At 36.5% G+C, this 14,609-nt stretch overlaps 1 protein-coding gene across 7 annotated transcripts in view; it reads right to left on the reverse strand.

Annotated features, from left to right (window-relative positions):
• The window catches only part of agtpbp1 (ATP/GTP binding carboxypeptidase 1), a 267,274-nt gene that overhangs the window by 194,433 nt on the left and 58,232 nt on the right, over positions 1-14,609 (reverse strand). For all 7 annotated transcript variants that reach the window (XM_072281601.1, XM_072281603.1, XM_072281604.1 and 4 more), the window contains exons 3-4: positions 13,004-13,076; positions 6,125-6,246 (exon numbers count right to left, since the gene is read on the reverse strand). In XM_072281601.1, the coding sequence (XP_072137702.1) occupies positions 6,125-6,246; positions 13,004-13,035 (154 nt within the window). In that variant the 5' untranslated portion in view covers positions 13,036-13,076. The remainder of the gene's footprint in view (positions 1-6,124; positions 6,247-13,003; positions 13,077-14,609) is intronic.

Genomic DNA, 14,609 nt, shown 5'->3' on the forward strand with positions numbered 1-14,609 from the left:
GTTTCCTGTGCAATTTGGTTAACCCCTTACTTACCATATGGTTTATTTAAGGAAAATGGATAATATTATTAACTCTGTTTCATGGAACACGAATGGTTTGAATCATCCAATTAAACGGAAGATGATTTTTAAAGTTTTTCAGAGATTGAATGCTCAGATTATTTTTGGACAGGAGACTCGTGAGGAAGGAGGATAATCATCTTTTTTTAGATTTTGGAAAGATCAACAGTTTCATTCAAACTCATCGACCAAAGTGAAAGGTGTTTCTATTTTTATAGACTCTTCGATCTCATTTGTTCATTATGATATAATCTCAGACCCATATGGTAGATTTCTATTAATTACTGGTTTTCTTTATAACCATTTTGGTTAATGTTTATGCACGAAATATTGATTATCCAGAATTCTTTAAACATTTATTTGTATCTCTTCCTAATTTAAAAGATTATATATTAAAAATGGGAGATGGTTTTAATTGTAGTTTGAATCCTATGATGGATAGGTCTGCGCCTAATCAGGCACTTCCAAACATATCTATTTTTATTAATTCCTTTTCAGTCAACTCGGGAATTTTAGACGTTTGGAAATTTTTATACCCTAATGATAAAGAGTTCTCTTTCTTTTCTAATGTATATCATAATTACTCCAGAATCGATTACATTTTTATTGATTCTCGATTAGTTTCATTTGTCACTACCTGTGAATATGATACAATCGCCATTTCCAACCATGGGCCTTTGAAATTATCAATTAAATTTAGGCATGCAATTTTTAGTACCCGACAATGGCGGTTCAATTCTATTTCGCTTCAAAATTTAAATTTTGATAATTTTATTAAAGAGCAGATTGCATTTTACTTTTCATCTAATTCAACGGAAGTAATTTTCAGTGGGATATTATGGGATACCTTTAAAGCATATATTCGCGGGCAAATTATTTCATACTCTGCTGGAGTGAGTGAAAAAACATATTAAGAGTGAAATACGTACATTGGCTGATAAGATTAAAGAAATTGATAAAAAAAAATTCCATTGCTCCTAATTTGGAGCTTTATAAAGAGAGAGTTGAACTTCAGATGCAACACAGTTTGTTATTAACAGCTCCGATAGAAAATTACTTAAAACGAAGAGTCAATTTTACATACATGTGATAAATCGGGCAAATTACTGGCTAATCAACTGAAAGCTGTTTTGGCGAAACGTCAGATTAATAAAGTTCATAGACGGAATGGTAAATTGACGATTGATCATGATGAAATTAATAAATCTTTTCAAGAATTTTGTACCAATTTATATCAATCAGAATTTCCTGATGATCCTACCATAATGCATGAACTTTTAAGGAAACTAAATATTCCGAAATTACCAGCTGATGAACGTTTAATATTAGATGCATCCATTACTGAAGAGGAAATAAAGAAATCAATTTTTTCGATGAATTCTGGTAAAGCACCTGGCCCGGATGGGTATACAGTTGAACTTTATAAATTTTTTTCAGATGTACTTTCTCCCTGGTTATGTAGAATTTTTAAAGATGCCTTATCTGTAGGCAAATTACCACAATCCTTTTATGAAGCACCTATCTCATTAATTCCTAAAAAAGATAAAGATCCTACCGAATGTGCATCATATAGACCTATATCACTGAATGTGGATTCTAAAATTTTTCCAAAATATCAGCAATTAGAATAGAGAAGATACTACCACAAATTGTCTCTGAAGATCAGACAGGATTTATTAAAAATCGTTACTCACATTTTAATGTTAGGATAATGAACATTGTATACGCCACTTCAGTAAAAACTCCAGAATGTGTTATTTCACTTAACGTCGAGAAGACATTTGACAGATTTGAATGGGAATATTTATTTGATATACTTGAGAAATTTAATTTTATCTCAAAATTTATATCCTGGATTCATTTGATAGATCGTACACCTCTGGCTGCTGTGTTTTCCAATAATCAGAGATCCCCGTTTTTTACGCTTTTTCTAGGTACTAGACAGGGCTGTCCTTTAAGCCCTTTACTTTTTGATATTGCCCTGGAGCCCTTGGCAATTGCTATTCGTGACTCACCTGATATATTTGGCATTATTCGTGGGAATGGGACGCATGAAGCATCACTATATGCAAATGATCTATTACTATATATCTCTAACCCAGAAAAATCCGTCCCTGCAATAATAACACTATTTGCTTAGTTTACATAAAAGTCAGGACGAAGGGTCTTGGCCTGAAACGTCGACTGCACCTCTTCCTAGAGATGCTGCCTGGCCTGCTGCGTTCACCAGCAACTTTTATGTGTGTTGCTTGAATTTCCAGCATCTGCAGAATTCCTGTTGTTTGCTCAGTTTAGTAGTTTTTCTGGTTATAAATTGAATCTTAATAAGAGTGTGCTTTTCCCATTAAATATGCAAGTTCCAATTTATAGACAATCACCATCTAGATTAGTTACCGATTAATTTAGTTATTTGGGTGTTAAAATTACAAAGAAGCACAAGGATCTATTTAAAGTTAATGTTTTACCCTTAATTGATCATGTTAAACAACTGTTTACTAAATGGTCCCCTTTGTCCTTATCTTTGATTAGTCAAATTAATACTATTAAGATGATTATTTTACCTAAATTTTTGTATCTATTTCACGCGGTATCAATTTTTATCCCTATATCTTTTATTGATATTATTGATTCTAAAATTTCTTCATATATATATATATATATATATATATAGCAGAATAGAAATCTCAGGTTAAGTAAGAAATATTTACAGAATTCAAAAAACAAGGCGGTTTGGCTTTACCGCATCTTAGATTTTACTACTGGGCAATCAACATTCGATATTTAATGTTTTGGATGCAAGAATCGGATGAAACTCAATGTCCATGATGGATGAACCTTGAGTGGGAGTGTGTACAGGGTTTTTCGTTGGCTTCTATTCTAGGAGCTGCACTTCCCTTTGCACTTACTAAATTGAATAAACAAATGATAAATCCAATAATTAAACATACAAAACGAATACGGTTTCAATTTTGTAAATTCTTTGGATTGAACAAATTTATCCTGTCAAGTTCTATTATATCTAATTTTTTCTTCCAACCATCTAGAATTGATCAAGCTTTTCTTTTATTGAAAACAAAGGGAACAACAGGTTTTCATGATTTATTCATGTATGATTGTTTTATGTCTTTTGAACAGTTGTCTAATAAATATAATTTGCCTAGATCACACTTTTTCAGATTAGAAACTTTTTGAACACTACTTTATCTACCTTTTCGATATCGCATCAAATTGAAGTTACAGAAAAAATTTTAGGTTTAAACCCCTATCAGAAGAGTTTAATAGTAATTATTTATGATCTGATTGTGAAAATACGTCTAATCTGATAAAATTAAGTATGAGTGGGAAAGAGAACTTCAAATATCTTTATCTACAGAGAAATGGGAAAAAATTCTTCAATTAGTACTTCCTCAATGTGTGTCAGACACGCCTTGATACAACTTAAGGTGGTTCACAGAGCTCATATGTCCAAGGATAAGTTAGCTTGTTTTTATTGCCACATAAATCCTGTTTGTGATAGACGTAATTCTGAGGTGGCTTCCTTGACACATATGTTCTCGTCTTGTCCTCTTCTAGAAAAATATTGGAAAGATATTTTTGATAATATTTCAGTAGTTCTGTGTATTGATGTACAACCTCATTCTATTACTGCAATTTTTGGACTACCAGTGATAGACTCTAGTCGTTTATCCTTGTCAGCTTGGTGTCTAATTGCATTTGTTACATTGATAGCCAGAAGATCCATTTTATTTAAATGGAAAGATTCTAATCTCCCCACTACATTTCAATAGTTTTCCCAAATGATAGCATGCCTAAACTTGGAAAAAATTAGGACTGGCACCACTGATCCTTCGGTTAAATTTGAAGAAACTTGGAGGCTATTTATTCAATATTTTCATATGATGTAAGTGGACCCTTCCTGAATCTTTGGTAGTAATTTTTTGCTTGTGTATAGACGAGCAGAGTTAACGACAAATAATAATTTTAGCCGATGTAATATGACAACCCAAGCTTTGTTTGTGTTTTTTTTAAGTTTAGTTTTTCTTTAGTTTAGGTGGTTTTCTTCTTTTCTCTTTAGAAAATATCTTTTTCATAGTCAGTTACTTGAGATTGGGAGGCTAAACTATATTTGTTACTTGGAATCTGTGCTTGTACATGTTAACTGTTATTATTGTAATCCCGATCTCTATGTATCATTACTATTATTGTTATGTTTAATTTTGAAACTTAATAAAAACACTGAAAAAGAAAGAAATACTGCGTAGAATTTAGAACAGAAAGAATTTATGATAAAGCATAATAAAACAGTCATAACATTTTCCAGAGAGGAAGTACATAGAAATATGATAAATGGTTGCTCCTTACATTACATAACACTATATTAAATAAATAATTGATTGGTCCTTTTCATGCCACTTTCATCCTAGTTTATACACGTTCTGGAGAAATGCACAAGAAAAAGTTTGTAAACAGAATTAAGTACTTGTAACTCCTAAATGAAAAGGTATCAGTGACTTACAAGTCTATCCTAAAACATAAAAGTAGTTCAGCTAGGCAATTAACAAGAAAATCTGAGCAGACACAATACTATTCTCATGTGAAGGATGAAATGAGCCAGAAATTAGCTTACTTGTTGCAGTTCTATGTAATGCAATGTAACCAACTTAGTTTAACAGTTTTTACAAAAATTAAATTGTATCATTGGCTAATAAAGCAGGCAAAAATAGTGAAATCTGGTCCTTGCATTACAAAGACCATGTGACACGTTGATAGGGTTGTTAAAAAAAGCTTTTGGCACATTAGCTTTCATAAATCAATGTACTGAGTACAGCAGTTGGGATGTTATGTTGAAGTTGTGCAAGACATTGGTGAGGCCTAATTTGGAGTACTGTGTAGAGTTTTGGTCACCTACTGACAGGAAAGTTGTAAACAAGGTTCAAAGAGTGCAGAGAATATTTACAAGGATGTTGTCAGGACTCGAGGACTTGAGTTATAGAAAAAAGTTGAATACATTAGTATTTTATTCCCTAAAACATAAAAGATTGAGGAGAAATTTGATAAAGGTATACAGAATTATGAGGGATATAGATAGCGTAAAAGCAAGCAGGCTTTTTCAACTGAGGTTGGGCAAGCCTAGAACTAGAGATAGGGGTTAAGAGTGAAAGGTGAAATGTTTAAGGGGAACATGAGGGGGAATTGCTTCACTCAAGAGTGTGGAACGAGCTGCCAGTACAAGTTGTAGATGTGGGGTTGATTTCAAAATCTAAGAGAAACTTAGCTAAATACATGGATGGGAGCAGTGTGGAGGGCTATGATCCAGGTGCAGGTCGATGGGTCTAGGCAGATTAATGGTTCAGCATAAAATAGACAGGCCTAAGGGCCCTTTTCTGTGCTATGAATGCAAGATTAAACACAGATCAGAATTGGACTAGCACACTCTGCTGCACAAATTAGATTTGAGAGGGTAAACAAAACACAATAATAATGGCATCACACTGATTAATTCATGAAAACACTTGCCAACCCTTCTCAAAAATACATCTGCTCTTCTGTGAGGTTAATATTAGTATGCAGGCTAGTCCAATATCCACTATTTCACTACTTGGAAATGCAACTGTTCGGCACCTGGTTCCCAGTGCCTTTCACAGACTGAGGTCCCAGTTCCTGCGCTACCTTGAAACTCATCCTGCTATGTTTTCTATGCTCCCTTCAAAGTTACCGGTGTCTTCTTTGCTCCACTCTCTTTGGACTTACTGAGTTCACTGGAAAAGGTGTCATTCGATGACACGATATTTGTTAAAAAGTAAATTAAAAGTGTGTTGAATATTAACATCCAATAATATGTAAAATTAGCTACTTTAAAATCTCCAAGCTACCTAATTAATAGGCCTTGATTCTGTGTCTATGTGATAGAGAACAATGACTGTTCATTTTCAATACAGACACCGAGGTGGGTAGTTATTGTACATATACAATTTTCGTTGCTTTTTACCAGAGAAAGGCACTACTTCTTAATAAACTGTACTCTATTTAAAGATTATAAATTTTAATAATCTTACAATATTACCTTGAGTCTGAGCCAGATGCAGAAGTTTGGAAGTAACATAACGGCCATTCTCCACATCCTGCAATGACCCTTCTGAAGTAAGCTTCTCCAGCTGGGCTAACAGACTATGGATACGAGAATTCCTGAGAGCAAGACACAAATAATTCATTAAAACAGGGATTATAGACTTTTAGTATAGGCTATTTTTAACAATCTTAGTTTTGCACTCCATATTTTAAAAGGTAATTTAAAATGATTAAAAGATTAAAATTCACATGAGTAATTCCCAAGGAATTACTAAAAAAGTTTATAATTTGGAAACTCTGCATTTTTCAGCTGCCATATGTAGATGGTGTTTAAGAGGTATACCATCTGTTTCTAGTAGTAGAAATTATGTACAATTTTAAGAACCTTGGCTTCTTTCCACCATGATAGCCATTGAATAATTCTGAACTGTAAGATTTCCATGCTAAAAAATTATGAAATTATCTGCAAATTTTACTGTACATCTCATCATGTCCTGTCCTGTTGTCCTCCATCTACCAAGAGTATTCCTCAAATAACCAAACAAGGATAATTCATCTATCATACTTCTGTGGAAAAATAAGACCAACAGAAAATTATTTTTTTTATCTCCATTGTAATGACATCACAAAGACAAACTACATCACAAAACACCTTCACACTATTGCTTAGAGTTACACATTTACAATAATAAAATCAATGAATTTTCCCTAAATTTAATCCCTATTTTAAATGAAATGGTCCTTGAACATCCATTACAAAAAGCACAATTTGAGCTTTGAATGATGACATCCTAATTAGGGGAATCTTTTGGAGGCTTGCACTATTCAATTAGACCATAAAATTAAATGTTAAGGAGTTTACCAGATCAAGTAACATTAATAACCCAGATATCTTTTCCTTCTCTGTACCCTCTCTGTTCATACAGAACATCCAACATGTCTCAAGTGGTTAAAAAGCTGTTCCAAATAAATTGAATTTATTGAAATTTTTAATTGGAAAATTTAAAACCTTCAGATATTTGATATCCAAAAACAAACCAGAATTTTCAGCACTTAGTTTTATATTGGACTTGTACCCATGCACTCTATAAATAATACTTTTCTCATTCACCCACTCCTCCAAACAATTTAACTCAAAGTAGTTTGTAAGAAAAAAGTTATAGGAAATATCTACTGGATTCACAGTAACATGAAAAAAATGAATTTCTCGTGGTTACTCTGATAACAGAACAAACTGCAATCCAGCCAAATTCACTTATGTATTACGGTGAATAAAGAAAGAGCTAGAATAAGGAAGGGCAAGCTGCAAGAACAGTTTTGCCCTTGATAATAGAAAACGCCAGCACATAGGTGTCAAAAGAGAAGGCTGAAGCATTGGCAGCTTTATCCAGAAACGATGAATGGATGATCCAGCTCATCTCCTCCCACAATCCCATTCATCATTGAAATTGGTCTCCAATCAATATTGTCCCTTATGATGTCACAACAGAGTGTACAGGCAGAGAGAGAATGGATAACCATCATAGTGGAAGCAGCAGACATTAATTGAAGTACAGTTACCTGAGAAAATCTCATTCACCATCAATAACTTCATTGTTGGAATACCATTAGGTTGATGGCTCCACAGGGAAGTATTGTCCAAGTTGGAACCATAAAAAAAAATACCTTAGACACATGGGATAGGAGTGATAGAAGCAATGGTAGGGGATGCAGTAGGGAAGAGGACGGACAACATTGTTTGTGGCTGAAGAATTGACTCCCTGATTGCATGTTGCCTCTCTGGTGCTAGAGAACCAAGGATGTCACTGAATAACTGCAAAAGATTATAAAGAAATCTTGAGGATTATAAAGAAGCCAGTAAAGACCTCAAGAAGGGAACAAAAGAAAGCCAGAAGGGGCCATGAAAAGTCCTTGGCAAGTATGATCAAAGAAAATCCCAAGGCTTTCTATGCATACATCAGGAACAACAAGATAACTGAGGGAATGGGTAGAATCACTCAAGAATAAAGTTCCTCAAGACAATGTACGTTCCTTCCAGATACTCCAGTTTCTTCCCATGTTCCAAAGATATACATGTCAAGATTAGTAAGTTTTGGGCTTGCTACGTCAATGCTGGAAACATGGTGACAGCTACAGTCTACTCCCAGCATATCCTCAAACTGTGTTGGTCACTGCTGCAAATGATACATTTCACTGTGTTTCGATGCACGTGTAACAAATCTTTAAATCACTGAAGAAGGGAATATGTGCTTGGAGGCAGAGCGTGTCGATGAGGTCCTAAATAAGTAGTTTGTATCAGTATTTACTAAAGAGAAGAGCATGGAGGATAAGGAGATCAGTACAGGATATTTTGAGATAAAGGAGGTAGGAACCTAGGGAAATCAGTATAGGACGTTTTGAGATAAAGAAGGAGATAGTGTTAATGTCTCTTAAAGAACATTAAGCTATGGAAGTCCTTAGGGCTTAATGGAATATACCACAGGTTATTCAGAGAGGCAAGAGATGAGAGTGCTGGGGCTTTGACCAATGTCTTTGTGTCTTCTCTGGCCACAGCTGAGCTCCTGAGGACTGACAAGTAGCTAATATTGTTCCATTCTTCAAGAAGGGAAATAGGGATAATCCTGGAAAGAGTAGACCAGTGAGTCTCACACCAGCAGTAGGGAGGTTATTGGAAAAGATCCTTAGGGATAGGATTTAAAGATTAGCTTTATGTGTCTCATTTACATCAAAACATACAGTGAAATATGTCATTTGCATCAATGACTGAGAAAGTGCCAACATGGCATGCCTATAACTTACAAACCCTTACTAATCATATATTGTAAGTCTTTGGAATGTGGGAGGAAACTGGAACACCCAGAGAAAACCCACGCATCATGGGGAGAATTTACAAGCTCTTTACAGACAACGGAGGATTTGAACCCTGATTACCGGCATTGTAAAGCGTCATGTCAACTGCTGATTATCGTGCCATCCATTGAGCATTTGCCAAACCATGACCTTATTAGGGAGAGTCAGCATGGCTTTGAGCAGGGCAGATTCTTATCTTACTAACTTGATTGAGTTCTCTGGGAAGGTAAAACAGGTGATTGATGAAGGTAGAGCTGTGGATGTTGATTTTAGTAAGTTGATTGACAAGGTAACTCATTGGAAGCTCATTCAGAAGATTAAGATGCATTGGATCCACAGTGTATTGACAAATTGGCTTCAGAATTGACTTGTCTGTAGAAGACAGAGTGTAGTGGACAATGGCACCTATTTTCTCCGGAGGTCTGTGTTTTGTGGTGTTCGGCAGGCATCTATATTGGGACCTCTGCTGTCTGTGATGTATATATATATATAAATGACCTGTTTGAAAGCGTGATGGGTTAGTAAGTTTGCAGATGATAGAATATTGGTGGTGTCGTATAAGACAGGCAGAGGATACAGCAGGACATAGATCAGTTGCAAACATGGGTGATGAAAAGGCAGATGGAATTTAACCTGGCCAAAAATGAAGAGTTGCGCTTTGGCAAATCAAATGTCATAGGATAGTACATAGTTAATGGCAAGACCCTTAACAATGTTGATATGCAGCGGGATCTTGGGGTCGAAGTTCTTAGCTTCCTGAAAGTGGCCACAAAGGCTGATAAGATGGTAATTAGGGTATATGGCATGCTTGCCTTTATTAGTCAAGGAAATGAGTTCAAGAGTTGAAGTTAATTTGCAGCTTTATAGATCTCAGGTCAGACTGCACCTGGTGTATTACATTCAGTCTGGTTGTGCCATTATAAAATAGTTGTGGTTACGGAGAGAGAGCAGGATGCTGCAAGGATTAGAGGACATGTGCTATAGGGAGATGATGGACAAGCTTGGGTTGTTTTTCTTTGAAGCAGTAGAGGCTAAGGGGAGATCTGATAGGGGTTTGTAAGATTATGAAGGACATACATAGATAGCCAGTATCTTTATATCGGGTTTGAAATGTCTAATACAAGAGAGCATGCACTTATAGTGAGGGGTTAGATTCAAAACAGATGTGTGGACCAAGGGTAGGTAGGTGTCTAGAATGTGCTGCCTGCAGTGGTGGTGAAAGTAAATGCAGTTGAGGCATTCAAGAGGCTCTTGGACAGGGACACAAATGTGCAGAAATAGAAGGATTACAGATATTGTGTAAGCAGAAAGGGTTGGTTTAGTTGGCTATTTTATTACTAATTTATAGACAATAACAATAGACGCAGGAGTAGGCCATTCGGCCCTTCGAGCCAGCACCGCCATTCACTGTGATCATGGCTGATCATCCACAATCTGTATCCAGCTCCTGCCTTATCTCCATAACCTTTGATTCTGCTATCTTTAAGAGCTCTATCCATCTCTTTCTTGAAGGCATCCAGAGACTTGGCCTCCACAGCCTTCTGGGGCAGAGCATTCTATATATCCACCACTCTCTGGGTGAAAAAGTTTTTCCCCAACTCCATCCTAAGTGGCCTACCCCTTATTCTTAAACTGTGGCCTCTAGTTCTGGGCTCACCCCTCAGCCGGAACATGCTTCCTGCCTGCAGCGTGTCCAATCCCTTAATAATCTTATATATTTCAATAAGATCCCCTCTCAGCCTTCTGAATTCCAGAGTATACAAGCCCAGTTGCTCCAATCTTTCGACATATGACAGTCCCGCCATCCCCGGAATTAACCTTGTGAACCAACGCTGTACTCCCTCAATAGCAAGAAAGTCCTTCCTCAAATTTGGAGACCAAAACTGCACACAGTACTCCAGCTGCGGTCTCACCAGGACCCTGTACAGCTGCAGAAGGACCTCTTTGCTCTTATACTCAATTCCCCTTGTTATGAAGGCCAGCATGTCATTAGCTTTCTTCACCGCCTGCTGTACTTGCATGCTTGCTTTCAGGGACTGATGTACAAGAACACCTAGATCTTGTTGTGCTTCCTCTTTTCCTAACTTGACTCCATTTAGATAATAATCTGCCTTCCTGTTCTTACCACCAAAGTGGATAACCTCACATTTATCCACATTAAACTGCATCTGCCATGCACCTGCCCACTCACCCAGCCTGTCCAAGTCACCCTGCATTCTCATAACATCCTCCTCACATTTCATACTGCCACCCAGCTTTGTGTCATCGGCAAATTTGCTAATGTTACTTTTAATTCCCTCATCTAAATTATTAACATACATTGTAAACAGCTGCGGTCCCAGCACTGAACCCTGCTGTACCCCACTGGCCACTGCCTGCCATTCCGAAATTTAGTTAGTTTGGCACAACGTTGTGATCCAGACAGCCTATTCCTATGCCGAACTCCTCTATATTCTATTATCTAAAACTACAAAAGTCAATAGCCAGAGGATTTGGTCCATAATGGTAGCAAGGTGTATAAAAATACAAAAATAGCATAATTAAAGGCATTACAGTGCATTCCAGTTAACAGGGACACATCATGACCAATACATTTTGGCCCAATTAAGCAGCTGTCCCAATTAGCTGAAGATTTATGGAAATAGATAAAAAGGTATAAAAAAAAGACAAACAATTGTTTAACTGAGTAATAAATTATGCATTTAAATGAAATACAGAACAGATTAGAACACCACCAAAACTACTGCAGTACTATAAAACTGTGTATTAGTTCCCAAGTTATCAATGGAGGAATTAATCCAGTGTAAACTGCCGTGTTCTTCAGATTGACTGTAAATGAACATAATCAACACAGACACCTAGTGCAGATTATAGACGGCCTTCATTTTCTTCCGGCATAAAGTCAAAATAAAAAACAAAATGATCAAAAATCACTGCTTTTTGAATCAGTGTCTGTCGGCTCCAATGGATAACATTACAGAAGCACATGCAACTGATGCTATTTAAAAGCTATTCGTTCTAATGCCCACACAAGTGCATGCAGCAGATGCTAGTTAGAACCTGTTCGGCAACCGGCTGCTGTCCCAATTGAGTGGCTTAGTGTCCCAAATAAATGAAAGGAATCCCAGCTATTTTCTTGATTAGTTTTGTTCTTAAGAGTTGTGCTGAATAAGTGGTTGCCCTGATTAACCAGAATCCACCGTATATATATCAAACATTGACTACTTCCCCCCCCACTTGTAATGTATTGAACTAAAGATCAGTACTACACAAGAACCTTGATTATCTTTCATGCCTGTGCACTGAATATTGTGATATGTTTACATGGACCTGCTTTCCTTAAGAGGTTCTAATTTTGTATTATTAAGAAATCTATTTAATTACTATCTGTAACGGAAAGACTACAACTAATCATTGAAATATACAATCTTTATTTCAGCTTTATGAACATCTGAGTCTGATGTAATGGCAAAGTGGCATTAGAAGATTACAATTTACACAATACAATCCAGCTCACTTCAATTATTTCTTCCACCACACACATCCTCCACCCACATTATTCCCACCCAACTTCAGTTTCACTTTCATAGCAAATAGTGAAAAGAAAATCAGGCCTGACTAATCCAGTCAGTTATTTGAGGAGACCATAAGTAGTCTCAGGAACACTTCTTCATAAAGCATAATAAAAATTTGAAATATAAAAGGTATTTCATAACTGCCAATGAAAATGATATACTGTATATTTTCAACACATTTGTTGCCAAATTATACGATCAAAGTCTCTGAATTGTACAATCAAAACTGATTAAATGGACTTGAGATAGAGATTTGATTGTATACAGGAACAGGTAAAAGGGGTTGTTGGGTTGTTGCCAGGAGTTATGTCCAAAGAACCTTTACATTTGTAGTTTTAAGTGCATTTTACAGATGTGTTAATAATTTGTACCAAGAACAAACACAAATTAAACTCACAACATAAGATGTCTTTAAAATTCTACATTGTGTCCTCCTTATATATACTTACCCTTTTTCTGTTGACACTTTCACTTTGTTCATCTTGACTGAAGTTCCTTTTTTACTTTGCCATTTCAAATAATCTGGAAATAATTCATAAAATGTAAATCAGAACAACAAATCATGTGGAGCTTATTGCAATTTTGTGTATATATGAACATACAGATTAATAACAGGAGTTTGTCACTCAGCCATTCATGCCTCCTCTACCATTTCATAAAATTGTAACTAATCTAATTGTTAACTGGGCATTCTCATCTCCAACACTGATTTTTCACAATCCATCTAACTATTCTTTAAAAATATCCAATTCTACATCTATAACTATGGAGAATATATGACTGGTTCACAGGTTAGGATCCAGAGCAGCAGCAGAGCACATTTTGAAGCCATTAAGTGGAACTCTGCAATGATTGGTGAGCAAGATTGTTTGTAGGGAAAGCATGCCAAGTGGGAGGCCCTTATAAGTGTGTTGTCAGGAGTTCAGAGCCTACATGTTCCTGTTAGGGCGGAGGGCAATGCTGGCACGTGTCAGAAATTCTGGTTGATGAGAGTTATTGAGGTTCTGGTTAAGAAAAAGAGGGTGTTGCCTAATATGGACTTTAGCAAGACCTTTGAGGAGGTCCCTCGTGGCACCTCATCATTTGTCAGAATACATAATGTAACTAAGTACAGTAGTTTGTTTGATCCACTACATAGCGGAATCCCAAATTTATCCATTCCAAGTAACACAGTTATCTGGGTCACAATAATGCATTTGGGATCCACCTTTTGATAAATACTTGAAGTTAATAATAGCTGGCACCATCAATCCCCAAATCTCAATTTACTAGCTTGTCTGTATCAGTTTAGGCCATTAGACTATGAGACATAGGAAAAAATTGGGCCATTTGGCCCATCCAGTCTGCTCCACCACCCCATCATGGCTGACTTATTATCTCTCTGAATTCCATTCTCCCACCTTCTCCTCATAATCTTTCACACCCTAACTAACCAAGAGCCTCTCAACCTTGGTTTTAAATATACCCAATGTCTTAGTCTCCACAGCCATCTGATTCAACAAATTCACTACTTTCAGGACAAGGAAATTCCTCGCCAACTCTGTGCTAAAGGGACATTCCTCTACTTTGAGTGTGCTCTCTGGTTTGAGACTCAGCCACTAAAGGAAACATCCTCTCCACGTCCTCTCTATCTAGGCCTTTCAATATTTGATAGGTTTCAATGAGTCCCCCCCCCCCCCATTCTTCCAAACTCCGGTGAGTACAGGCCCAGAGCCATCAAATGCTCCTCATACATTATCCCTTTCATTCTCATGAACCTCATCTGGACCCTCTCCAATGCCAGCACGTCTTTTCTTAGATAAGGAGTCCAAAACTGCTCACAATACTCAAAGTGTGGTCTGACCAATGCCTTATAAAGCTTCAGCATTCAAAATGAATGCTAACATTGCATTTGTCTTCCTTATCACCAACTCAACCTGAAAATTAACCTTTAGGGAATCCTGCACAAGAACTCCCAAGACCCTCTGCATCTCTGATATCTGAACTTTCCCCTCATTTAGAAAATAGTCGATGCCTTTATTCCTTCTACCTAAGTGCATAACTATAGACATCCCT

Source organism: Mobula birostris, chromosome 17 (assembly GCF_030028105.1).
Source record: "Mobula birostris isolate sMobBir1 chromosome 17, sMobBir1.hap1, whole genome shotgun sequence".
NCBI classification, from domain to species: domain Eukaryota; kingdom Metazoa; phylum Chordata; class Chondrichthyes; order Myliobatiformes; family Myliobatidae; genus Mobula; species Mobula birostris.